This window comes from Larus michahellis, chromosome 5 (assembly GCF_964199755.1).
Source record: "Larus michahellis chromosome 5, bLarMic1.1, whole genome shotgun sequence".
Lineage (NCBI taxonomy): Eukaryota > Metazoa > Chordata > Aves > Charadriiformes > Laridae > Larus > Larus michahellis.
The window spans coordinates 17,190,113-17,216,611 of NC_133900.1; the positions used below are offsets into that span (position 1 = coordinate 17,190,113).

The 26,499-nt window shown below is 43.3% G+C and overlaps 1 protein-coding gene across 1 annotated transcript in view; it reads left to right on the top strand.

Annotated features, from left to right (window-relative positions):
* SLC7A11 (solute carrier family 7 member 11) overlaps window positions 1–26,499 on the top strand; it is a 64,430-nt gene that overhangs the window by 33,505 nt on the left and 4,426 nt on the right. The window contains exons 7-11 of the mRNA XM_074588941.1: window positions 15,667–15,790; window positions 16,985–17,088; window positions 17,587–17,683; window positions 20,799–20,948; window positions 22,675–22,852. Of these exons, the coding sequence (XP_074445042.1) occupies window positions 15,667–15,790; window positions 16,985–17,088; window positions 17,587–17,683; window positions 20,799–20,948; window positions 22,675–22,852 (653 nt within the window). The remainder of the gene's footprint in view (window positions 1–15,666; window positions 15,791–16,984; window positions 17,089–17,586; window positions 17,684–20,798; window positions 20,949–22,674; window positions 22,853–26,499) is intronic.

The following is a 26,499-nucleotide window of genomic DNA, read 5'->3' on the forward strand; positions in this document are numbered from 1 at the left end:
GCACATGCCTGGCACAGGTGTTTAAGGAAGAGCGAGTGGAAAAACGGAACAAGAATGAATGCTACAGATGCAGGGTTAGATCAGTATTGCTGTGCTGGGTTTTAACCGTGGAGAGCTGTATTGAAATTAATAGTGCTATCACTATTCTTTTTTTCCTAATTTTCTGATATAGGATCTGACTCCAATTCCTTTTATGTCTCAAGAATGTAATAAAGATCTTGCAAAGATGTTAGTGCAGAAATCGTGAAGGTAGTCAGCTACCTGAAAAATCCAAGATGTTCAGCAAACATAGTTGGAGGAAGGAAGGAAAAAGAGAAGGGGAAAAGATAAATTGCAGAGGCCATAATATCATGCTGATATATGACAGGACAGAGGGTTAGTAGTGGTTCTGCTCTCGTGCGGGCTGTCTGGAGGGAGGAGGGTAAGGGTGGATGGGAGACCAGGCTCCCCGCATGATGGTCTCCCCACTAAGGCAGTGTCTACACCACGGCAAGGCTTCAGAAGCCATTGCTTTGATAGGTTTGTTGCTGTTTACGTAGATTCTGGGATTTAAGATAAAAGGCCCTAGTTGAAATGAAAATGACTGAACGAAATCTCTCAGAATTCTGGAAACACTCGAAACTTTTTGAAGATTACCAGTAGTTCTGAAAAAGCGTCGTTCGGGCAGGCCCTGACTGAAGGAGAGACGTCTGCTGGAGGGGAGAGGTTCCTGTGGGCTAGCTGGTGGGAGGAGAGGGCAAGCAGGTGCGTGGGCTGCCGTGATGCATGGCCTTATTTTTTCGGATCCAAGAGCTGTGGAAAAAGGGGCTATGGGCTAATCTCTTCCGCAGGGGATGAAGATATTTCAACGTTTTGATTTTTACAAGTGACTGCCTTTGTCAATTTAACGCTGGTGATGTAAGGTGTCATGACCGGGTACAGGTGGTTATTGCCTGGAGCGTACATGGAAGAGGCAAATATCTACACAGAAGGGAACAGTTAAAAGGCAAAGCCTTAACCAGGTTTCTCATCCTCTGCCAAGCCCATGGCACGTCTTTCGAGGAAGCAAAGTTCAGGGAACTTAGCTGGAGCTTCCTGCCCTCCCTTCCTCCTCCCCAGTGGTGGAGGTGTCTCCTGGGGGTGCCGAGCGGCCCGCAGCTCTGCAGGAGCTGGCTGGCTGTGGAGGACAGTCCTGCAGCACCTCCGGCTCGGAGTTTCACAGAGCTTGGGGGTGGCTCTGAGGCGTCAGGGATGTGATAAGCCTGCGTGATGGCTTGGTCTTGGGGTTGTGGCCACCCCGGCTGTCTCTGTGGTGGCTCTTCGGCTTGTGTTGCGCAGCATCGCTTGCTCCTCTCCAGCCCTGCTGGTTTGCTGGCTGATGCGATAACCTGCTGAGTGCAAGGTGTGTTTGCTTTCCTTTTATTTTTCTTTTCCTTTCCCTTTTTTTTTTTTGTTTGTTTATGTGAATCGTTGTTACTATGAATCAGCCCTGCTAAGGAAGTAAAAACAAACGTTTATTCTCAGTCTCCCCGGGGTAGTTGGCAAAATCCTAATCTGCTTTAGCAGCAGGCTAATGTAATGTAACAGGAGAACAATGTAACCTTTGAAGTTTCCACTGCCCTGCCTTTTCCTTCATTTTCACCACCTGAAAGACGTGGGAGACTATTTTAACATCTATTTCTCTTGCACTGAGGGACACCGCAGGACCTGTACAGAAGGGTGACAGTATCCTCTTTATGGGAACCCTGAGCTGCTCAGCAGAATATTCATTGCAGGAATAAAAATCTCTTGCAAGACTGATGTACTGCTAAAGGTCCGGAGCTGTAAAACATAGTGTATTTTCCTGGAGAGATCACGGGTCTCTCAGGGCTAAGCTAGCTCTTCTCTTGGCCGCAGTGAAGGTCCCAGGCTCTCATTAGACCTTTTCATTCTTTTTCAGTGGTTCATAAGCAGGTGGCCTGACTGAAGTTATGAGAAAAAGAGGTGAGACAGCAGTGCATCTATGGTAGATAGAAAAGGGAGTAAACTCACCAGATCAGTTATAACCGGATGAGGGGGAAAAAAAATAATTGCCCAAGCAGGGATCAGATAAATCTGTGTCTAAACACTTACAATGTCAGCCATGGCACTGAGTTCCTTCTGCCAAACATATCAGGCCAAATCAGCAAACATTTTGTCTACGTAAGAATTGCTGGCTTGAGAAGCAGTTTTTCATTTAACCGTGATGTATCGCCTCTTTGTATGCTAACGCAATGCCTGCAAACCCCAACTGCACTGGCTGATAATGGCTATCAGACTCTGCTTTGGGCTAACAGCTGGGGAAGGTGACAAAGTGTGTGCCCAGGTGAGGTGGTTCAGAGGTTGTCTTTGGGTACAGAGCACGGTCACCGCGGTTCCCCTGTGGTCTCCACATTTACCACCTTGGGCCCTGGGGGGGTTACACGCTTTGTGCAAGAGAGCAAAGGTGGTTTATACAACTTCTGGTGTTGATGCTGCTCCGCACTTTAGGCAAACCTCTCCTGGGTTTTCCCCTTCCCACTTCGAAACAGGAGCTTGGTTTCCTCTGACGCTGGTGCCTTTATATCCTTATTTACCCATGGCATTAGCTGTGGGAGAGGCGATTCTTGAGCACTCAGCTTAATGTTTCAGTCTGAGATTTAAATCTGGGTTTCAAATAGCACTGAAATCTCATTGTAAAACACAGCAGAAGCCAATAAATTTCTTACGAAATTGCATAGGTGTAGATCAGTCTTTGACGGGTACTGCCAGTGGAGGTTACATCCTGCACGTATTAAAAAGGGGAGCCTCACAGCCATTTTCCCTTCTATTTGTAAAAGCAAGCCAACACCCCCTACGTATGGGTAGGTATATATGGCAGAGACCGCTGGTTGAATTCCCAGTGTGATGTTCCGGTCGGTACCGTGGTGCGTCCTTTCCTGGCTGCAGAGGAGCAAGAGCCTCTTTGTGCCCCTTTTGGTTTGGTTTTTTTTCCCTTTAATGCTGAGCCTCCAAAATGACAAAGTGCAGAGCGCTAAGGCAGTGTCAGGTGAGCGCGGTGTTACACCAGAAATGGTAGCAGCACCTTGCGTGCCACTAACAGTAACCTTTTGCTAGAGCAACATCTAAAACTTCCCCAGGCTGATGCTGGCAACTAACTGACAGAGAAAGCGAGACAGCATTTTTTACTGGTATAAAAATACAAAATGGGAGAACAGAATACAAATAGAGGAACGGGCTACTAAAGTTGCAAGGGTACTATGTTCTTTATTATACTCACGTGCATCAGATCGGAGTTTTATAACTGCGCAAACAGTTATTAACACATGCCATGTCATCAAGAGTACTTATCCTTTAGAATAGCATGGTCAAAATATCAATAGCAATGGTATTATACACAATAACAGGGATGTATCCCACTTGGTTCAGCTAGCAGAATAACTTATTTGACTTTTACACCATCTTTTTGGAGGAGACATTTAGTGGGGTTGTCTTATTTGATTGTTCAGCTTTCATAAGCGGTGAAATTGCTAACTTGTATTTAAGATATGTAATATCGTATTGAAATGAGACAGTTTGGCTTTGTGCATCTTTCCTGCAGATGAGCATATCCCTTTCTGTGTGACGGCAGAATTCCCATCAGAGGCTGTAGGTTGTTGTTAGCCAGCGAGCGCTCAGATTGCTGTTCCCCTGCACAGCCCTTCCCTACATGGCAACTGGTTTATGTGCGTGCTTATGGGTTTACTGACGTTCTGGAAGCGGATCACCTACGGTGTAGTTTATATTTTGATATTTGGCTGTGAGCGTGTCAGATTTTTGAATATACAGTGACGGTGATAGTTTATTTAAGAAAAGAATATTCTTAACTAACAACCCATAAGGGTTTTCAATCATTTAAATTACAGTACAGCCTATATCCATGAACTGTAAACTAAGAGGATTTATATGAGATTATAATGGCTCCAGAGGAGCTGTGAAGTGAGTAATCTGCATGTTACAAGTTGCACTGCTGCGGTCTATTATGTCAATCCTCATTCATTTGTAACACTTGTTGTTGAGCAAATACTGTTATTTGCATCTTCACCTTGTCATTATGTTTTGTTCATTGCCAAAACATGGACTATATAATAATAGTATTTAATTTTTTGAAGTATGATGGAATGAAACATCCCTTAGAAGAGTAGTTTTGATATCATCATTTGAAAAGATCTAACGGCAATGGAGAGACCCCTCCATAGATCAAGAGAAGCGATAGAAAATAGGAGCACTCTAATATGACAAGAGGTTTAACTTCTGTGTGGGGTTGTTTTAGAGAAAAGAAGAATTAGATTCATCCTACAGTGAAGGAATGACAGGCGCTTCTATATTTCCATATCTGTTTATTACAGGGAAAAAACAGCTGCTAAGCAAAACCAGACAAAAGTAAAGATTTATCCACAAAGAGCATAGAAAACCATGAAATTCCTTCCCCTACTGCAAAACACCATTAGCGGATGAGCATCTTGTGGGTCTAAGGACAAAATATTTCTACAGATGTGAAAAATAAGCAGAATCACTTTAGGATTCTTGCTTGCTGCTTGTGAAGGCCACGAGGAGAGCCTTTTTCTTAAGTCGAAGGGTCTCCCAGACACAAGTAGGTTCCGAGCTGTAGGCCACCTGGGCACGGTGTTGACCGTTGTCCGAGTCAGGATGCTGTTCTAGAGGAACTACCCTGGAGCATATTGAATCACATATTTTTCTCTGCTCCTAAGTAAACCATTTCCCCCACAGTGGCCCAAATCCTTCCATCTGCTTTGTGCTTGTTTTGCTCACTGAAACAAGCCTTGCAAGCACTTTTGCTAAACTAGCACGTAAATTTGTCCTGTTCTGCAGAGCCGGTGTTTTCTCTGGGCTTACTTTCAGGTGTAGATGTCAGGGAGGCTGGTACTGGACAGTGTGCTACCAAGTGCCAGGCTGTAGGGCTTTTTGATGGCACCAGTACGTGGGTTTTAATAAGTTGATTTTGAGTCAGAAGAAGAGGTAGTGCAGTAAATTCTGTATAAACCCTCATTAGCACTTTCATTTTAAGATTTTAGCATGGAAGGGCAGGGCATCATTGACAGAGGGTACACTGAACAGCGTGCAATTGCAAAGGTGAGCCAGCCTTACAATCCTAAGTCTCATTGACCATATGGTCCAAGATCATTGAAAAAGATGAATAATTCTGGCTATTTCACATCACTATCCAAACCGGAAGGAACTTGATCTGCAGAAGGGCTTCAGTACTAACACTCTAAGGGTTATGTTTAAGATCTCTCAGTTTGGACACAGAAAAAGGAAAATCTAGCCTTACTATTAATTTTGAAAATTTTGTATGTTTCTCTGAAGTGACATCACTTCATTACTTCTTAAAAAAAAAAGATATGTTCTTCTCCTATGCATGTGATTGTAGTTCAAGTATTCTGAAGTTTTAGCAAGAGAGGATTTCAACTTACTGGTATTTCCTTTCTCAAAGCACTGAAGGTAATAAAATAGAAAAAGTTGATATTCCCATTTGAACTCTATTCAAGTGCCTCCAGTTACTGTGCTACAATATTTTAGCTCACACTTGGAGGTTTCTGGATTTCTCTTCTGTGTCAGAACTTAGTCATTCCTTACAGAGTTATTTCAGTGTGCTCTATGGGCTGTCCCCCATCTGTAGCCAGGCTGCTAGGCTGTCCTTACCACGAGCCTCGTTTCCTTGCTTTCTGCGGAGAAAACTATTTATCTGCCAGACAGCCCCCTTCATGGCGGTGCAGTATTGTTAAGACATCTCCTTTTAATTTCATTTAAACCCTTTTATATCTTTTAAAATGCTAATGCTTCAAGGCACCTGCAGTTACCATTTTTCTCATTTTGAATTCCTTCAGAAGAAGAGCCTTTCTTGGTAAATGATATTTCAGTTTCCATGGTGCTTCTTATTACAAGTAGCTGCTCTTTTCATCACCGAACGGTGCAATTTTCATTCATGCCGAAATATCAATGGTAACATACAGCAGCAAATTGTTCCTTTATGATCCTTGGCATTGTAGAAACTCTCCTGCTCAAAATTAAATGTCAAGGAATTTAACAAGTATGAAAAATCTGACTCCTTTTATGCACACATGCACAGAGGCACACGCTCCTCCCTCCATCCCTCTATGCACCTAAACATTTGTCTTCCCTTGGTACCATAAGGAGTCATTAATATGCTCCCAGCGATGCTTCCTAAAAAGTTTGGCTGCGGGGCCGAGGGGGCGGCGTTCCCTCCGCTGGAGCTGAGCGAGGTGTTTGGTATTCAGGCTGCTGGTTCCCGGGCTCTGAACACGAGCGGCTCATTTGGGGAATGATAGCAGCCTCGCCAGCCGGCTCTCTTGCATTGCTCAAAGTCTCGCTTTGCCATTTGCCATGCCATAAATCAGAAACGTATGTCCTCAGCAGAGACAATAGAAATACATACAGATTGTGGCGGGGCTCTGCTTCCCCCCGCCCCAAACCCTGCTGCCTGCCAATGCTCAGGTTCCTGCGGTAACGTGGGAAGGGTGCTGTGACAGGCAGTGTGGTTTTTAGTGGGATTCCTTTTGTAACCACCGTAATCTCTTTCCCTGGCCATGACATTATTGTTAGGTGGTAGCCGCTGTCTTGCTGGCTTAGGCTTCCCGGCTGTGAGGCCTGATCCGCTCGTTTCCCACCTCGGGTTCCCTTGTTTATACTGCTAAATGTTCCCCGTGACTACTGTCGGCTCCCTGTCGACTGCTGTCCTTGTGCTTCCTGGGAAAGTGGCGGTGCTTGTAAATCTGCAGGGAACTTCAGGAGATTCTGTCTTCCCTACAAAAAGTGATTCTGCCTGGGGAAAGTAGACCCTGTTCATACATCAGGTGTTCAGGGGATTAATAATTTCAAATTCCCAGGAAGGCCTTCTGTAATAAATAGAACTACTTTTAATACACAATTAGGTCACAGCCTTCCTCTTACACTTATTTTAAGCCTGGCGGTGAGGGCCGTGCCTGTGCGGAGCAGTGAAGGGGAAGTTCGACCTGCGATCCCGTGCTGGATAAGGCGGCTGGGAGAAGTGCTCTGAGTTGTGCCTCTGCCCCACTCACTCCCCTTCGGTTCCATACACGAGCTTGGTGCAGGCAGCTGGTTTGTTTTTACAAGCCCCGTGTCAGGTTTGTGGTTATAGCTTCCTTGCCTCCAAGCGAGCACCATGATTTACTATCGCTTCTCACCGCAATCTACGCTACTGGCAGTGCTGTAGGCGCTTTCAGCAAACAGGCCTCAGAAGGAAATGAAATGCTGGAGCTTGTGAAAGAGCAGAGGTGCTCCCTTCATCTCCTGGTTGAGCGGGAGCTAGGCAATAAAAGTCAAATCTGAGGTTTTGCGTCTCTGGTGGAAAAGGTCACAAACTTCCTGGAGTACATGAAAGTTCCCTACAAATGAAACAAAGGGAGGATGTCAAAGCGCTAATGTTAGGTAGAAGCATGGAAGTCATTCATCAAACCCAGGAGGGACAATATATTTGTATTTCAATCCTCTGAATTTAGACTATGCTGCTTTTTAAACGGCAAGCTTTTGTGAAAGAGGGTGGCGGACGCTGTTTTAATTACAGGTCCAACCAAACCCACACCTGAATTGCAATACCCTAGATGAATGAGCATCTCCATCCAAGCGTCTTCACTGTCATTTTAGGTTCTGAAACGCAAAATGCAGCTCCTTTGCTATAGAACCTGCTTGGCTGCTGCCCACATTTCCGGGCCCCTCATTTTTCTCCAGTTAAGCCTCCCAGGCTCTCTGAGGATACGCGTGCCTGGGTTTCCAGGGCAAGCCTAGCTCCGTGCAGGGGTGGCTCAGCTTGACTATTACAGTGGGAAAGAAAGGCCAGCTTAAGTCCTTGGGACCTTTAGGTCCTCGGGAGGGGTGTGACTTGAGGTCAAGTTATACTGGAAAATAAAAGCCAGGTCTGATTACTCATATATCTCTTGGAAACAGTCATAAAATTTGTATAGTAAGTTTGCAAAGGAGGTAACGTTGAAGATATTGGATACTGGCACTTCGATGGACATATGGAAATGGTTTACCAAAGAGTTGACCGAGAAGTCACAGGGGATGATCTGTATCTTATGTTTCAAGTCTGTGTTACATTTCTTTTTTTTTTTTTGAAGAGATATTTTTAAAAATTAAGCCCCCGCTTTACTTGCATTTCATACTATTTCAGCAGCTCTGTGTGCTGCCTCTTGCGCTCACTTTCTGGCTTCTAACAGTGCTCACGCGCTTGCTGTACAAGAAACATGCACTGCTAAGCAGAGACAGTGTGACTAATATTTAGTGTTGTCACCTCGAAACACCTTTGTGGATTTAGCTGTCATCTTTGCTATCTGCCGTCTGGACTTAGTTTTCTTTGGGAATGCCAGGACCGTGAAAAGATACAGGATCCCGCTTGAACGGGAGAGGTCTCTCTAGCGGGTAGTCCAAGTTTCAGAGGAATCCATTCTGCTTTTCAAAGAAAGGTGTTTCGCAAAAGGCATTGGCTTGACAAGTTAGGGCTTGGGGCCGTGATGTGAATGAATACGGCGCTCTGGTGAGATCTGGCTTGCCAACCTGAGTCGGTACACGATGTGACCGCAGCCGGGTTCAACCCTCTATTAAAACAAAACAAATCGCCTTGCGAGCCTAACAGCGATCCTTTGTCTCTCCAGGGCTCTTGGCGGGGCTTCTTGCTTCTGCTCGGGATTCAGCTGGGAGGGCATGCTTGGAAGGAGATGTTGTGGAGAACAGCGTTACCCTGTGCAATTAGTATCTTTCTAAGTCTTACGTTTTAGCCAAGAAAATATTTATGCTGATTTCACTTTTTAGGAAAGCCTGCTGGAAAGTGTATTGAAAACGTTTGAGAAGTTAAGAAAGTCTTCTGCCCTTCCCAGCACACTTGTGGGGCGGTTTGACCCTTTAAAGTCAGTTGGTCGCAGAAGACCCCTTTTATGAACTGTAACCAATTATAATCCAAACCAGTGAAGTCAAACACCAGGAAGCAAGCAAGTAATTAGGCACAGCAGAAGCTCTTTTCTTCTCTTGCTAGGTGACAGAAAGCAGGAAGGTTTTTAAATGCAGGCTGCGGCCTGATTCATCCCTCTATTATCCCGGTGTCGTGCCGCTGTGTCTGCGCAGATGTCAGAGGTACAGAACCAACGCGTCGAGATGGAGAAGGGAGCCCTTTAACGCTCGCTCCAGCAGTAACATTCATGGAGCACGTGGTGGTGTCAATGAGAGCGCAGCTTACTAGCTAGTCTTTCCTTTTTTCCACCTCTCCCCTGGAAAATCACAATCAAAAGAAGATGAAGAGGAGTCACATTAATTCAGTAGCGTCTGAGCTGCAAGCCCACAAACAGCAGCTCCGGTCTGGAACATAAGGCTGGAACATATTGGGAGGCAGTGGAGGGGGAGAAGCGGTGATCTGCTGAGGAGAACCTTCGTGACAATAAACAAAATAATAATAGCTCGTTGCTAAAGTCAGCCGTTGCTGAGATCCGTATTAGCATTTACAAATACGTGGATTCGAGAGGTGCTGTGATGATTCCCATCCCTTTTGTCTCTCTATTCCTGGCTTTGATTCTGTCCTGGGAGGTGGCCTGCTTTTAAGTTTTGCGTCCTCCTTTTCTCCTGACAGATGGGCGTGAGTGTAATTTTTTCACACGTTGACACGGTGAGAACCATTTGATCCCTTCAGTGTAACGGGATGTCTTGTAGGCTGCTTTTTGCATGAAAAGCATGCATCGGAACTAAGTAAATTTACATCAAAGCATATTGCTTTCTTGTCTAGGGTTTGGCATTGCCACAGCTCCCGGAATGGCTACCCAGGAGTGGCGAGAGATGTGGGTTGGGCTCTGGAACATGGCACTTACTAAACCAAGCCTATACGTCTTCTGGTCTTGCGCTGAAATCCTGCGAATATCAAATTACCAGGGCTCTTTTGCCGGTTTCTGTATTGTATTTGGTTATTTTTTTTCCAGTGTCAGGTTATTTGGATAAATCTGCGCTTATGACTTCTTTTGCCAAGTTTTAGCCCTATGGACAGTGCAATGGATGATTAGATTTTTTTTAAGAGTGCCAAAATCTGGAAACAGTTCATTTGCAAAATTGCTTAACAGATTGCAAATGGTGAATAAATTATTGCGCAAGGGATCTTTTGAAAAGGATCTTGAAACTCCTGGTGGTGGTAATTTTTCAACTCAAGAAATATAATGTATACAGGCTCATGCTCATGAAACCAAACAAATCCTTGCCTGGAAACCATGTGAAGGAATTAGGACTTTTCCTCTCTCCGTTTTCTTTCTCTCCTCTCTCTCTTTTTTTTTTTTTTTTCTTTTTTAAATGTAATGTTACAGAAAGCATCTTTCACAATTTCTACAGCATAATAAAGATGGGGTTTATCTTACCTAACTTTACCAGTAATTAATTGATTTTTTTAGACCTCCTTATATATGTTTCCTGGCTGTGTGCCTCTGGCACAGCCTTTTCCAGGACAGCTGACTCAGACTGAGCATTTGTAAAACCTGGATTTGCAATGGACGCAAGGAAATTATTTTGGCACAGCCTTTCGACAGCAAAGGATGTGGTGACAATGTGTTTCACGCTTGTGAACTCGGCTGACCCAGTGGGGCATATTTGACTGTGCTTGTTGTTTCATAGGAAGAACAGCCTGCAGTGGTCACAGCTCTTCGCGCTCGCTGTTTGTTGTTATAAAAGTTGTCATTAAGCTGGGATATGAGCTGTAGACTTCTGGGAATGTTCCTTGGCTGATTTATTGACATTGTTCGTCTTATCCCCAGGTTCTCTCTCTGGCTTTCTTTTTCTTTTCCCCTTTTTTACTATTTTTTTCCCCTCCCTTTTACTCAGTCTGCTCTGTGTTTTTTCTCTCAAAAATATTTGTAGGAGGTAGCGCAGCACCGGAGCAGATTATCAGAAGATCTACGATTCTGCAATACTGAAGGTCAAATCCAAAACCCAGTGGATATCGTGATTAACTGAACCCCGTGCCCTGGCTCCGGGGCCCTTTACGGGAGGAAAGGGCCGCCTCCTCCTTCTAGGAGGAGGAAATTTTCTTCCAAGACCTATACAGCACAGCTTGGCAGTGCATTTCAGCCCTGTAGAGCCGCAGGATGGACTAGCTAGCGTTCCTAATGCTGAATTCCTCTGCGACGGTAGATTCCTCAGCATCTTTCTTTCTGGGGAGCGCAAGGTAGATGTGCTCTTCATTTAAGCCGCTGTGATTCTTCGTTACAATTGCTTTGTATATAGGGCAGAAGGGGAAGATTTGGCTTTGAATAGTAGCTAGGGATGGGTAAATCTTAAAACATTTCATCATCAGATGCTTAGAAGCTATCCTAATTGTGTCTCATCTGAGTTTATAAAGACTTTTTAATTATATTGTCAATATTTTCCTGATGCGGGTTTCCTCAGATTTTTTTTTTTTTTCCCCCTTTTGATACTGTTTTTCTTCAAAGTTCTGGGAGAAGAGATGAATATTGCAAAAGACTTTGCTGGCAGCAACTTCTCCTTCTACCCAAGGAGCAGCCTGCTTGAATATCATCTTAACAGTAACGCAAAAGATACTTCCCGATCATTGTATAGGTTTGGGGCTAACATCAGCACCTGAAGGTCTACTCAGAAAAACACTGATTTGAAAATAGTTTTTCTTGATTCTTGAAATCCGTTGAGATTTCACTCTGAGATGAAACGCAAAAGGAAAAGCACTGCCCTACACTAACCAGTAGCCACTTTAATGCAAGTTCAAGTCCTGGGTCTACTTGAAGTAACTAAAATATTGTCTCTGAGCACACACAATGCTATAGTTTTTAAGCTGTTGGCCATTCTGAGGTCTTTACTGGTTGGACAAGATTTCTGTCTTTGTTCTGAGATTTTTTTTCCTAAGACATGTCATACGGAAATGATCAAGTTTCCCACCAGAGGCTTTAACGTCAATGAATCAAAGTCTTAAAGTGAAACATATATTTATTTTTTTTTTTAATTTTCTGACTCCCTCTAGTCCAAAGCTTTCAGCTAACTGTGTGGCGGTTGTGAACACGCATTATATCAGAACCATGGCTTATCGGTGTGCTAACAACTTGTGTGTTGTGTTTGATTCATAGGATGCAGAAGTGAAAAGGTGAAATCTTTAGAGGCAAATCAGTAGAGGCAATTTAACAGAGAATAGGACTTAGGTATGATTTTTACTGATTTAGAGAAAGGATTTGGAAGTCTAGGGGAATATCTAAAATACAAGAAAATTGGTACAGTGAGCCTCTAAGGAAAGGAGGTAATCTTTAATGCTAATGGCATTACAGTTTTTATTCCAGTGCAGTGCCGGTAGTTCATAGCAGAGAGTTTGATAATGGAATCGTGTTGCAAATCAGGAACTGCCTCTTAAATTGGGTGAATACAAAAGACATGATTAAAACTTTCACTGAGTGGTTTTACATATGGTTCGTACCTGTCTGTCTGTGCTTTCAGATGATTCAAGGACCAAGTGTAAATCTGAACTGAGGTGTCAGTGAGAAATGAACCATACCATATTACTCATCCCTGAAATCTTGAAACTGGCCTTTCATTTTTACCTAAATCTGTCACCGAAAGCAGTGGCTAATAAGCAGCACTCGGAGGGGCTGTGTGAATGTCCACTTCTGCCGGGAGACAAAAGGAGGTGCAACCTGAGCGCTCGCTTCCCTCAGAAGATGAGGACTCGGGAGCTTAGAAGTCACAGCATCCCTTGTGCTGCTCCAGGCGTGAGTCATGATCTGTAGGCTTTTTAATGAATAGTGCTTCCTGACTGGTTCTAGCTTGTTTTTTGGGTTTTAGTCTTCTCCTGAGGTTTTGTTTTGTGGTTTGGGTTTGTTTGTTTGTTTGTTTAATGTTGTTTTGGTATTACTATCCAAGGGAGCTAGTGCTCTTCATCATAACAAGGCAGGACCTGTGGTGCTAAGAAAATGGTGATGTTTGGAAGTGTGATTTTTATTTTTTTTTTTGCCTCTTAGTTTTGCACTGCCGTTTTGTTTTAGAGGAAATTAGACTGGGATTTAAATTAGAAGCAAACACGGCAAGCAGGTATTTGGTAGGAGTTAGAGTGGACAAAGATGGTTGTTAAATTTAACAATGTGGTTTCAGTCATTCAAATAGTATTTATGAAAATAGCGCAAATTTGCTATCTTTGGCTGGAAACTTTTTTTTTAAGGTTGGAGTAAGTGCTGATTTATCCAATAGCTTGGTGGTTGAAGCATTCATGGATGACGCAGAAGACATAATTAAAATTTGTTTTCTGAGAGACTTTGAAACTATGTATCCCTACTTTGAATCAGGTGTTAAGTGGATCGGATTCAATTTACACCCAGGTCAGGTAAGAAGCTTAGCCAAACTGGTTGCAAAATATCTCGCAACTGACCTACAAAAACATTTTTTCACAAGCATATTATCAACATACAGTTCTGCAGTATTTCTTGAGCCAGTAACTTTGTGGTTTTTCCAGCAATACAGCACTTGTATTCTGGGTTGCTTGGTCTGGTCCTCACCTTCTCCATCAACCAGCACATCCTCCAAGCGGACTGACTCCCTTCCTTCCAGCTTCTTCACCTTAGACCGTGTGTGTGAGGTAGCAGTGGGTTAATGCAAAATAATCATGTCTACCCAGATTTGGTGCTGCAATACAGCGTGATCCTCTTACCTACCCGTGTGCCTGGGTTAATGACAGTGTTTGACACCATGGCTTCTAAGGTAGGCAAGATGTGCAGCAGCGTTACTGTCCTGCTTTATTTACTTAGTCTCAGTTTAGAGGTTCTTTTCAGCTCTATATACAGGCATAGTGATGTCAAGGATTTCTTTGAGAAATAAGGACTGGTAGTGAAGGGGATCCTTAAATTCTGACCCAGTTGTGTTTCTTTGAGAGAGAAATCAGAAAATGATGAAACTTTGTGTTGATTTTCAAAACACTTTTTCCTTTGAGGTACGTGCAATAGTCCTTTAGGACTGTGCTTTTGTTCTCTTCTGAGACACCAGAATTCCTCATTCTGTCTCTCCGTTCTCCCATCTGATGGGGTGACCTTCACAACAAAGTTCTCTAAACGTGTCAATCTTTGCATCTCTTCAAAAGCAACCTCAATATAGACAGCTGGAGGGAACCGGCCATGAAGCAGGAGCTCTCAGCTCTCCTCAGAGGGAGCGCACGTACTGCGTTTTTCCAACTGTGACTCTTGGCCTTGGACTTAAAGGACTAAACATTGTTTTCAGATCTGAGTCTCCTCTGGGTGTGATGCAGATATCAATGAAATCAAGCAATGATATGAAGTGGAAAGATACAAGAGTAACCCTTGAAGCATCGGGGTTTTGTTCCTAAATGGAACAATTGCCTGCAGTGTTGCTTCAGATAAATTCATTGTACCTCTGTTCCTCTTCTTTAAAATAGAAATAATTCTGCCTTTCTACTTTGCTGACTGGGAGGGCGTGCTATGTAAAAGTTTGAAGTTATTATTTATTTGTGTGTAATTGTTCTGTCTTCTGGCTAAGATGTCAGGGGGTTTGTACCATTCAGTGCTATTTGTGCTGTGCTAACAGTGCAGATTTGTGCTGTGCCTATTTCTGTGTCATATTCTGCCCTCACATACCCCTGAATAGCGAGTGAGATAGTTGGGATATGGTAAGGCGTGCAGGGGAAGAATTGCACAGAGGAGGAAAGGGCAGAATTTCATGTGTTCGACATTTTGGCAATCATTGAGTGCCAGTGAGTATAGAGTCATAGAATCTTCATGGTTGGAAGGGACCTTTGAGATCATCGAGTCCAACCACACACACACACAAAAAACCCCCTACAATCTCTGCCACTAGAGCATGCCCTGAAGTGCCACATCTAGACGTTTCTTAAACAGCTCTAGGGGTGGTGACTCAACCACCTCCCTGGGCAGGCTGTTCCAGTGCCTGACCACTCTGTCAGTAAAGTAATTCTTCCTAATATCTAACCTAAACCTCCCCTGCCGCAACTTCAGACCGTTTCCTCTGGTCCTGTCATTATTCACCTGGGAGAAGAGGCCAACACCCACCTCTCTACAACCTCCTTTCAGGTAGCTGTAGAGGGCAATGAGGTCTCCCCTCAGCCTCCTCTTCTCCAAGCTAAACATGCCCAGCTCCCTCAGCCTCTCCTCATATGACCTGGTCTCCAGACCCCTCACCAGCCTGGTAGCTCTCCTCTGGACACGCTCCAGTGCTTCAATGTCCCTCTGTGTTGGAGGTGCCACTGTGATTGCTCTCCTGATAGACAGAGAGCTGAACCACCTGAACTGTCATCTGCCTTATTGCTGGTTCAAGCACTGATACCTGCTGCCTTCCTGGTGGGCTCAGCTTGAAAGTCAACATGGGTAGGCAGCTCAAATGGGCCATACTTCTGGAATGGGAAACATGGGGACCACAACCTCTTGGCCTCCCCAAAGGACTCCTCCCTCAAATGGTTTCTCACCTCTTCATTATGAACCTATTTGCTTTGTGTAGATGGTTTTGTTTAGATGCGTTATTTTTTTTACTGGTAGTTTCTAATGATGATATTTCAGGATCACCAAATGTGTATTCACCATCATTAGTGGCTTCTTCTCATGTTATTTGTTTCATGTTCAGGGAATAGCTACCAGATTGCAAAATAATGAGCTACCTTGTGTATTTCAGAAACATACCCCTCGCAATATGCATTTCAATGATTATCGTCACAGTTGGCTATGTGTTAACAAACGTGGCTTATTTCACTACAATCAGTGCTGGGGAATTGCTGCTTTCAAAAGCTGTAGCAGTGGTAAGTTACAGAAGAAAAATACAAAGCTATATCCCTGCTGCAGTCGTGTTTGTTGATATATTATTTCCAGGGGAAAAAAATCGGGGGGATGCATCCAATCAGGCTTTTCTGTGGCTCCTCTTTTACACCACATGTTAACGTCCCGGTGAACTTAGTCTGATTTTTGGCTGATGAGTGGGATTGCATTTAGGGCCATCAATAGCATTTGTAAACGTAATGTTAGACCGTATTTATTGACCTGATATAACAAAGTCAGTAGGACTTAAATTCTATAGCCAAGTACATGCTTGAAAAATTCTTTGCTAAATTGTAGGCCGAACTCCTGGGAAGCAGAAAACACAGATATTTGTGGAAGTGGGAGCTCTGAACTATTTTTTTGTAGCAAGAAGCGGTAACGCTGTCTCCGCACAACGAGCGACCTGAGTACTTATGAAAGGGGTTGCTGTGAAAACTGGAGTTCATTTGGGAAGGAATTGCAAGGCAACCTGGCTCGGATATACTGCTTTGATTGTTCTTGCTGAATTGTGGTGATGACACTGATTTTTATATTTATGGTATCTGACTCGCAATGAGGAAATAAAAATTTCTGTTTACTTTTCAGTAGTGACACTGCCTGTGGCTATTTCAATTGATGTGGCATTTAAAAAATGACCAAATTCTGTAGTTCATGGCAGACTTAGAAATAAAAACGTTTTGCAAACTTGAAGAAAATTGTGCATGTCTCCTGTGGTGCGCAAAACCCCAATTAAGGCTCTTCCGGTAACCTAGGACAATAAAGTGTGAATGGCTGGACTGTTCCACTGGCAAGCATCAGCTAAGTAAAATGAAGGCTGTAGAAAAAAAATAAAATAAATTGGTCATGCAGGTCAGACTTTGATCCATTCAGACTGGGTCGTCTTTTTGGGAGTCATGACGGTCTAAACTGACATAAACGAGGGCCTGATGCCACCTCCACAGCATTGCCTCCGCTGGCGATCTTCCAGGCGCAATCAGGAGTGAGGGTGGGAGACCTCGTCCGCTGTAGCCTTGGTGCCACAAAACGAGAGATAACAAGCACACAGCACAGCTTTTGGTGAGGGAGGCAGAAAAGGGGTATAAATAAAACATACCATACTTACTAATAATTGGTTAATAGAGTAAAATTACTTTCCTGTTTTATGAAAAATCACTGTGTGTTTCTCTCTCCTCTAACAGACTTTCGCCGAACGACTAATGGGAAGCTTTTCTTTAGCTGTACCAGTATTTGTTGCTCTCTCCTGCTTTGGATCTATGAATGGGGGCATTTTTGCAGTCTCCAGGTGAGCATTGCTAACATTACTGGGGGTAAAGGGCATGGGATATATCCTGAAAGTGAGGAAGCAACGGGAAGGGAGAGTAGGATTCGTTCCTTTAGCAGGAAATGAAAAATTACTCTGAAGTTTACCAGGTGTGGGGCTTTTTCTCACTTTGTTCCCTTTGAATTTACTGTCTTATTGTTAAAACCCTTTGAATGGTTTGGAAATGGATCCCTCTGAGCATAGCACTTAATTAACGGCTGCTTTGTTTCATGCGAAGGAGGGAAATTGGAGGGAAAACGTTAACTAATTCCTAACACTGATCATAGTGTAAGGTAAGGAGGGGACACGTTCAGAAATGACTTTGATTTCTGCGTATGGGCTTCTCCTGCTAGACATTTCATTCAGAATACCTCAAACAAGCCTAAGAAGTGTTGCTGTGCTCTGTGACTTTCATGAGCCGCTTTGCCTAGTCACAGTAATGAGCACATTTAAAGTCTGTCCACATTTATTTCCCACCAGGATGTTCTTCGTTGCATCCCGCGAGGGTCACCTTCCGGAAATTCTCTCCATGATTCATGTCCGCAAGCACACTCCTCTGCCAGCTGTCATTGTTTTGGTAAATCATACAAACAAATGTTCCCGCACAAGAATTCATATTACGGGCTCGCTCTGGAGGATTCGAACAGAATTTGGGCACTGCTTAAGTCTCATTTATTAACGTGTATGTGGGCTTTGGGCAGGGCAGAGGACAGTAAAGAGAAGAATGAGATTTGGGAGTTGTTCTTATTCTTTCATCTTCTTGCCATCTTGTCGGTAGCACACGACTGCCTATTGCCGCAGCCTAATTCATGTCTTACTGCCCTTTATTTCTAAGGACCTGCTAGTGATGAGCTAGTTCCCTTTCAGAGAAACAAATTCCGTTTAAACAAACAAACAAAAAAGGGGTTCGTTTAACTGAAAGTGCAGCTAAACACCAGCATCTGGGAGCACCCCAAAGGCTCGTTATACCACCTTATAGTGAAAAATGCAAACAATTATGCACTAAGATAATGGAAGGGGAACCCTCAGCAGTGCAGTGTAGCGGTGATTAAAAAATGAGAGAACGTGTGCCTGGGCAATAGTCTGTGAATTGTCAAAGGAAAACCACCAGTATTATAGTGGAAATCCTATTACTGACTTCTAAAATAGCGGCAGAGCTAAATGTTGGCCATGTGTTTGCATTGCAGACTAATTTGTATAGTAAAATGTTAGGACAAAATGTCAAAATACCGACCTCAAACCTCAGTTTGCATAGTGCCAAGAAGATTTCCACTTAACTGGCAGTCTTTGTAACTGTGGGTGTTCGGCCCCTCTTTTGGGACCAATGACTGTAATGTATCTGGACAGACCTCTGCCTCCGTGGGGGGTTCTAGCCGCAGCAGAAGACACGTGTGCATCTGGGGGCGTGCGCTAGTCAGAGCAGATGCTTGTACGGGAAGTTAAATCAGTTTTTGCTATAGATGCCTATAAGCTCACTTCTGAAGTGCTAGCTGAAGTGTGGAATTTTACACGTGCACATACAACTGTGGCCATCCAAATTTTGAAAATTAGGCAATGTAATTACCGTGAAAAGTTCTAATGAGGTTTATTTTACATAAGCATTTGCTTTGCGTTTTATTTTTTTGGGCTGAAGTACTCATACCTTTTGAGTAAATTGCATTGACTGTTTTCTGTGGAATGAAACACACAAAATATATTAATATATTATTTTTTTTCTGAAGGACATGTTCTGCTCTTGCATCTGGTCCTGTTACACCAGTGCATTGATTTCCTTTGAAAAAATCAGATTCTCATATGAAAATGGCGTTCCTTCAGAGATTGTAATTTTTTTCTTACCTTATTGCAATTAGAGTAGTTGCAGGATATATTCTGCATCGATAGCCTGCATTTTAGCTTTTTCTTATTTTATTTCTCCTCCCAAGGCCTACACACCGTAAGAAAGGAAAGAGCTCTTGTGGAGAAAATGAGAAAATGAGCATGTTTAGTGTTTGAGCCTTGGTAAACAAAAAAAAGCATTTTAAGGAATTAAGATATTTGTTTATGGATGTATGTCCTGGTATTTGACAGATCGTAGAACCATAGAATGGTTCAGGTTGGATGGGACCTTAAAGATCACCTAGTTCCAAGCCCCTGCCATGGGCAGGGACACCTCCCACTAGACCAGGCTGCTCAAAGCCTAGATGAAAAAACCACAGATGTGTGTGTACAATCTGCTTGTAATCCTATTTTATTTTTTTTTCTTGATGGCTCCCCTTCACTGTCCATGGCCCTCTCTTGCATTATCATGCTTATAACTAAGATTTTTAACATTTAGGGGCTGAGTCTATATAGAAGAAAATATAATTCCATGGTAAAATTTCCTTTGACCTTTACAGGGAAAGAGTTTGCTTAATATCTGTGTGTAAAGAACGAAGCACTTTGTAAGTCATTAGAGGTTGGAAGCCAGAGACCCATATTTGAAATATTGATCCTTCTCATTCAAATCCATGCTGTCTTCACTGCTTTAAAAAAAAAATAAAAATAAAAATAGAGAGGCTGTGAGTCTTGATGAATAATACAAGTTAGTTTTCCTTACATAAAGATTTAGCCCTGCGTTTCACTGCACCTGCAGTTGATTTCACCTTGTTGCCTCATTATAAACACAGAGAAGCTGTTGCTGCCAGGATGTTCCCTCTTGCTGAACAATAAGGAAGTTGACCTTTAGTTGACCAGTGAAGTTGACCCATTCCTTCATCCTCGAACGCAAGGGCTGTGTCATTGTGGGCACAGGGTGTCTCATGCAGGAAGCGGGGACTACCCTGCAGAGTGGATTCAAGCTACAAACCTCCTGCTTTTGTCCAGATTACCCTGAAATAAATCCCTGTAGCCCACACTAATCACCTAACACAAGGTGCAACACTCCAGGTTGTACATAAGCTTTTGCCTGCCCCACAGAAGCCTTGTGTCTCAGAACAGCTTTTTAATGAGGAAATGTATTTATTCTAGCGTCCTCTCTCCTTCTTGCTGTTCAGTAGCCACCTGAATGACAGCTAAATGCTTCTCTCTGCTTAGAAATGTTTGCATTTGCGATGTGCGATGTGTCTACACCCTGCAAGCCTGAAAGGCGTGCTGCAAACACAAGCTGGAGGCAACCCAGTGTGCCCAGCTGGCGTCCCATGGTGTGTAGCTACCCCTGACCATGCCCGCTCTGCTGAGATCCCCTGTTGCAGCCTGGGGGACCATAAGACTTTTTCCTTCCACAAGATGCCTAGAAAACTCCGCTTTCATGTGATCAGATGCGACCAAAATTTAACTGCTCTTATCATTTGCATCCGTGATGAGCAAGTAAAACTGCAGTGGGGTAATGTATTTCTCAGGTTCCGTGAGAATGGTGCCCAAGATGCTCGAGCATTTTGATGATGCAGTAGGCAGTGTGCCTGTCTGTTTGTCCGGGTCACAGGGGACAGATATGTGTTGATCACGTGTGGCCACCTGGGACAGATATATATTAAGCAAACGTATTGTCAGGGGATGGCTAGGTATCAATCACACACCTGAATAGCACGAGAAAGGCAGAGCCAAAGTCTGTGGCCCACAGGTGTCTCGGGGAAAGGCTGCGCTGCTTGTCCCGGTGGAAAAATTTGACATCGCTGCTGTAAAATAATAGAGATCAATCCACTAAACCCCTCTTATGCTCTGAATTTCTTTTGCAGCATCCTCTCACAATGATAATGTTATTCAACGGGGATCTCTACAGCCTCCTGAATTTCCTCAGTTTTGCCAGGTGGCTTTTTATTGGGCTAGTAGTTGCTGGGCTGATTTATCTCAGATATAAACGTCCTGATATGCCTCGTCCTTTCAAGGTAACCTCCGCTCTCTACTGTTTTACGTGAATCCTTCTCCTTCCTATCTATCGTTTAGTCAGACAGTAAAGGAGCATTTTCTGACGTGGAAAGCCTAACCTCTTTTTTCCTGAAAAATGGAGTTAATAGGAAATAGCTGTTTGCACTGAAGGGTCTCCCGAGTGTTTTCCTGCAAGCTCCCCAGCACCACCCCAGCTGTGTTCCCTTCTGAATGATAATTCCTGCCTGTTCCCTGCTGCTTGGGGGGCAGCGACTGAAGCTGCTGTGCCAAAATGAAGGCGTTTGCTCAGTTTTGCCCATCTGTCGCATGGAGGCAGCGTGGGATGCAGGCTGGGTGAAAATACCTCTAGTCCTGTGTGCTCACGTAGGGTTCAAACTGCAAATATTGGGGTTACGTGTGCCAACCCGATTCTTCAGCCAGTCCTCTATTTAATGTCTCCTTTGATAAAGGCCTGAATCGTTTTGCAACCGGAATTCATGTCAAGCGTAAGCATTACTATTAAACATTTATTTAATTGCCTATCCAGTGTCGAATATGCCAATTTGATGTGCACATAAGTTGGTAGTGTTATTCTTATGATATCTGGGTCGCGCAACGGATTTGCAGACTCAGTTATTGCGAACCCGGGAGGAAAACGCTAGTAGTCGGGCCCATTGAACAGTGGCTGTTTTGGTCCTTGGTTCTGCCATTCTTCTTTGTTGTTTTAAGTAACATCTTACAAAGTAAGTTGTCCCATTTTGTATCCAGAAAGATAAGGTCCATCATGAAAAAAAATGGAGGAATCTATCCCTGTTTATATATTGCCAAGAAGCCTATTTTGTGAAGAACTAAGGGTGTGTGCTGTTACATTCTTGTAGGTATATCTGTAAATAAGAAAGTCAACAGCACAACCTATTTTGGTTTGATTAAAAAAAGTGCTTTGACAGTGCACAAAAGAGGAACGCAGTAATGCTTCAAGACATGAACGGAAGAGAACGATCTCCAAGGAATTCTCCCCTTCTCCGTTACACTGAACATCTCACAAGCCATGCCTGTAGGCGTTTCCGTCAGAGAGGTGCTAACATAGTGATTGTAGTGGTGTTCTTGAAAATTGAGGGAATTAATATGGTATTGTTGTTTTTTGTACTTTCAGCAGTGACACTGATAATGTTATCAGTCATACAGTCAGAAAGTGCTTTTTCAGTAGCTATCAGTTGCATAATGCTATCAAATATCTTTATCACTAGTCAAATTGGTGTTTAATTTGCTCTCTTCCTGCTAGATTTTGATTTTTACCTTAGGAAGAAAATCAATATGGTCTTAATAGTTTTAAAAGGTGACTTGAGCTCCTGGTTGTGTTTTAAAATGTTTTCTAATAGGTAATTATCAAAGAGGAAATCTTTACTGCGGTTAGTGCTCCTTACTAATCTACTGGGGAATTAGAGAAAGGACTTTTGCAATGTAACTTATTTACAGCCCTTACGTTTTAAAGAACGTAAAACACTGTAGTGTTTTAGTATGTAATTAAAAGACTTCTGTGGTACTCACTGCGCAGCACCCTGCATAGCTTGGTTTCTGCAGTCACTGACATTTTGCGTACGTGTTCTAGATACCCATATTTCCCCAGAACTATCCTGTCCTCTGCTGGGTTTTATCCAATTTACGTTTCATGGAACATTAAATGCCATAGTCGTTCAACAGCAAGGTCAATATAAAGTAATGGTTCTTTGTGTGGTTATGTTTCAGGTGCCGCTATTTATTCCAGCGTTGTTTTCCTTCACCTGCCTCTTCATGGTTGCACTGTCACTTTACTCTGATCCAGTGAATACAGGGATTGGATTCGCAATAACTCTGACTGGAGTTCCTGCCTACTACCTCTTTATTGTGTGGGACAAGAAGCCAAAGTGGTTCAGAAAGCTCCTAGGTAAGTCCCGGTGGGACTCCTCTCCTTCGTGCTGATCCTGGGAATTTCTCAGGGCTCCCCATGTTGTGACATCCTTCCGATCGATCCTCTCGGCTGCTCCGAGCTGGGGATGACAGTGCAAGTTTCTTTTCGGCACATGCTATAGCATTGCTCTGCCAGTTACAATCAACGTCTGCTAACTAACGAGATATGTTTGCAGCAAGCGTGTTCTTCAGCTAGCGATTGACTTTAAATGACTGGATGCCTCTCCCCATGCCCCCTTTTCTCCTCCCTCCCCTACAAACATCTGATTCCTTTTAAATCACCCATCTCCCTCCCCTTGCCATTGGCCTACGCTAATGGAGAAAGTGTTTCGCTCCTGGGAGAATCGGTTTGGAAACTTAAACGTCACAGCTGTGATGACAGGATGGGCTCCGTGCCCCCTGCTGAGACCACGCGTCTGTGGGATATTTGGAATGGGACAGTCTCCGTCGGGCTTGGTGTGGGGATATTGTCCTTAGTGGTGGCTCCCAAAAAAACGATAGCAAAATATACTGTGCCTGACACACCTCTGTGGAAATTGTTTCTGTGCTTCATGAAAAATGACTTCGAAGTGACGTGCCTGTACTATTTCACACCTAAAATACACTGAGAATCATTTTTATGCCATTTCGGAAAGTTTTTGAAAGCATTCGTGGAAGTTCTGATATGTTGGAGAAGGGTTATTTGGAGCATTTAATTTAGAAAGAAGTCAGTATCACTTATTACAGCTCCCCATTCTTCTCTTTTTTGTTACTGAGCATGATAGGTTTCCAAAATGGAGGAAATTTTAAAAACGTGAAACAAGAATATAAGCAAAATATTTGAGGAATAATGGATAATTTATTAAAGGAAACTAAAAGAAAATCTGCTGCAAAAGAAAACCTCAACCCATGAAAGTTTTCAACTAAAAGCAGTTTATTTGCATAAGTGCTGAATCAAAAATGCATATTGTCTTCTGTGCTTCAGCCTTAAAAGATGATTTAAAATGAGCTTCTCACCATAAAAAAAATGTAGGGTTTATGTGTATGTTATTATACTATAACCATTTCTCTGTATTTTCACTATATAAATACAGGTTATATAGTTATTATCCTATCTGTTGCAGGATCTATGAATTTCCCTCTCAATTCAAGCTGGGAAGTCCATAGACAATAGGGCAGAAAGTATTTCCAGAAAAAGATGTTAGTTTAAGGCTGGCACACTTTAGTCTTCTTACTTTTATCTTCATAAAGTTGTAAATTACTTGCAACGTGCTGGGAATGTGTAGAAAGCTCCAGTGCAAATAAAAACAATTATATGCAAAAGGACATTCTGTTAAATAGTTAGGGTTTTCTCTGTTTATAAATTTCTCAGCCTAGACATTTAAGGACTAGGAAATTTTCCATTATCAAACCCGGGAGATTTTTCGCATTTTCTGTGAAGTCTCAGAGGTTTTGGAATACAGTTACTTGAATCTCTGGCCACAGGATGCCAGTGTTGAACTACATTACGTGAGTGAGAGGAAAAAAAAATATTCTCTTTAAGGTAGACTGGGTAGATGTGAAGCTTATTCTGCCAGCTGTGACAACGAAGGTGAATCTTCCAGCTTTCCAGATAACACAAAATTCTCCTCCCAGAAAGAAGGCCTGGTGCCTGTGTAATAGCTATGGATGGACACAGTGTGCCGGTTGCGAGGGGAAAGCAGCAGCCGCCAGTCCACGGGTGAAACAGCTTGTTTGCTTTGTAATTATTATTCCCAAAATAACAATGGTAGTGACAGAAAACTGACTCTGACAGTTTTGGGGTAGAGCAGAGTGGAGATTTACTTGTTAAATATAAAGATTTTTTTTTATTATTTTTTTTTTTCTCCTCAGAAGAAGCAATAAACCTTCTGTGTGGAGTCATTAAACTGGCATTATTTTGTGAGCGTTAAGGGAGCCCCACTGTATAGCCTGAGAGCATTTTTCAAAGGCGTTGAAGAGGATAAATTCACTTAAGATACCTCTGTGAGATATAGAAAAGAAAAGTCATTGGGCAGCTGCAAGCTTGATGTTCTAACCTTGAAACAATATGCATTAGGTGTACCATAGGCATGAAAGAGTCATTCCAGACAGGCGGTAAATGGACAACGTGAAAAAATGGGATTGTCATTCAAGAGGCAGACTTTTGCCGGATTAACTGGGCAACTTTCTTTGAGAAGATAACTGATTTTCCTAGACAAAGGAGAACGCGACAGATCCAAGCTGCTTAGACTTCAACAAAGCATTTCGTGTAGTACCACAGGGGGAGTCAGGGCCTGTTAGGCTGAACACAGCACCCCGCGAACAAGACTATTCCCAGGCTGCTTCGTCTGCGCAGCTCAGCGCACCGACAGAGTGGTGCGGGGCTCTCTTTACCCGTTTTGCAAAGCCACCTTGTTGGGGAACCTGACTTGTTCTGCTCCCCAGACGCGCTTCGGAGGTGAGAGATGGCTGCTGCTCACAAACCCCACGTGGGACATATGCTGTTTCAGTAAAGGACAGCACTGGTGCAAAACCACATGGGTACAGACCAGCCCCACGGGACGTTAGACTGGATATTCAGAATTGGTTTTGTAAGGATCGGAGGAGAGGGATGTTAAACAGCCATAATGAGCAGTGGGATAAAAGAGCCAGCCTGAAGATGAGTACGTTTATGAAAGGGGTTTCAAGCTGGTTACCGTAGCAGAGCCCTCAAATGGATTACCTCAGAAACAGAGCGGCCAGCAGGACTAGGGAAGTGATTGTCCCCCTGTACTCAGCACTTGTGAGGTCCCACCTGGAGACTGTGTTCAGTTTTGGGCCCCTCATGACAAGAAAGACACTGAGGTGCTGGAGTGGGTCCAGAGAAGGGGAACGAAGCTGGTGAGGGATCTGGAGAACAAGTCCTGTGAGGAGCAGCTGAGGGAGCTGGGGGTGTTTAGTCTGGAGAAAAGGAGGCTGAGGGGAGACCTTATCACTCTCCATAACTACCTGAAAGGAGGTTGTAGGTGGGGGTCGGTCTCTTCTCCCAAATAACAAGGGATAGGACGAGAAGAAATGTCCCCAGGTTGCTCCAGGGGAGGTTTAGATTGGATATTAGGAGAAATTTCTTCACTGAAAGGGTTACCAAGAGTTGGAACAGGCTGCCCCGGGAAGTGGTAGAATCGCCATCCCTGGAGGTATTTAAAAGACATGTAGATGTAGTGCTGAGGGACATGGTTTAGTGGTAATTTGGCAATGCTAGGTTAAGAGACGGACTTGACTGTCTTAAAGGTCAATTCCAACCAAAACGATTCTCTGATTCTATGAAATCCTCTCCAATGCTGAACTTCATAGTTCTGTACATTTTGACTGTCCTTAATGGCATTTACGTTGCCCTTACCAAATCACTGTGTTGAACAAAAGGCAACTTCACAGTTTGTGGGGTTAGTGGGGTGTGGGTGGTATTTTACAGTGAGACTAACTTTTTGTTCTCTCCTCTTCCAAAGAAATTTTGCTGTAGCACCAGATGTGGTGGGACAAATAATTTTCAGCTAGTGCAGGCTTCATTTGACCTCTCCTTTCTTGCTTTTTGTAGAGCTAATGTGAAAATGAGAAAAGTCAAGCCCAGCAAATCCTACAAAGCAGATCAGTGTATAAAAGCATGTG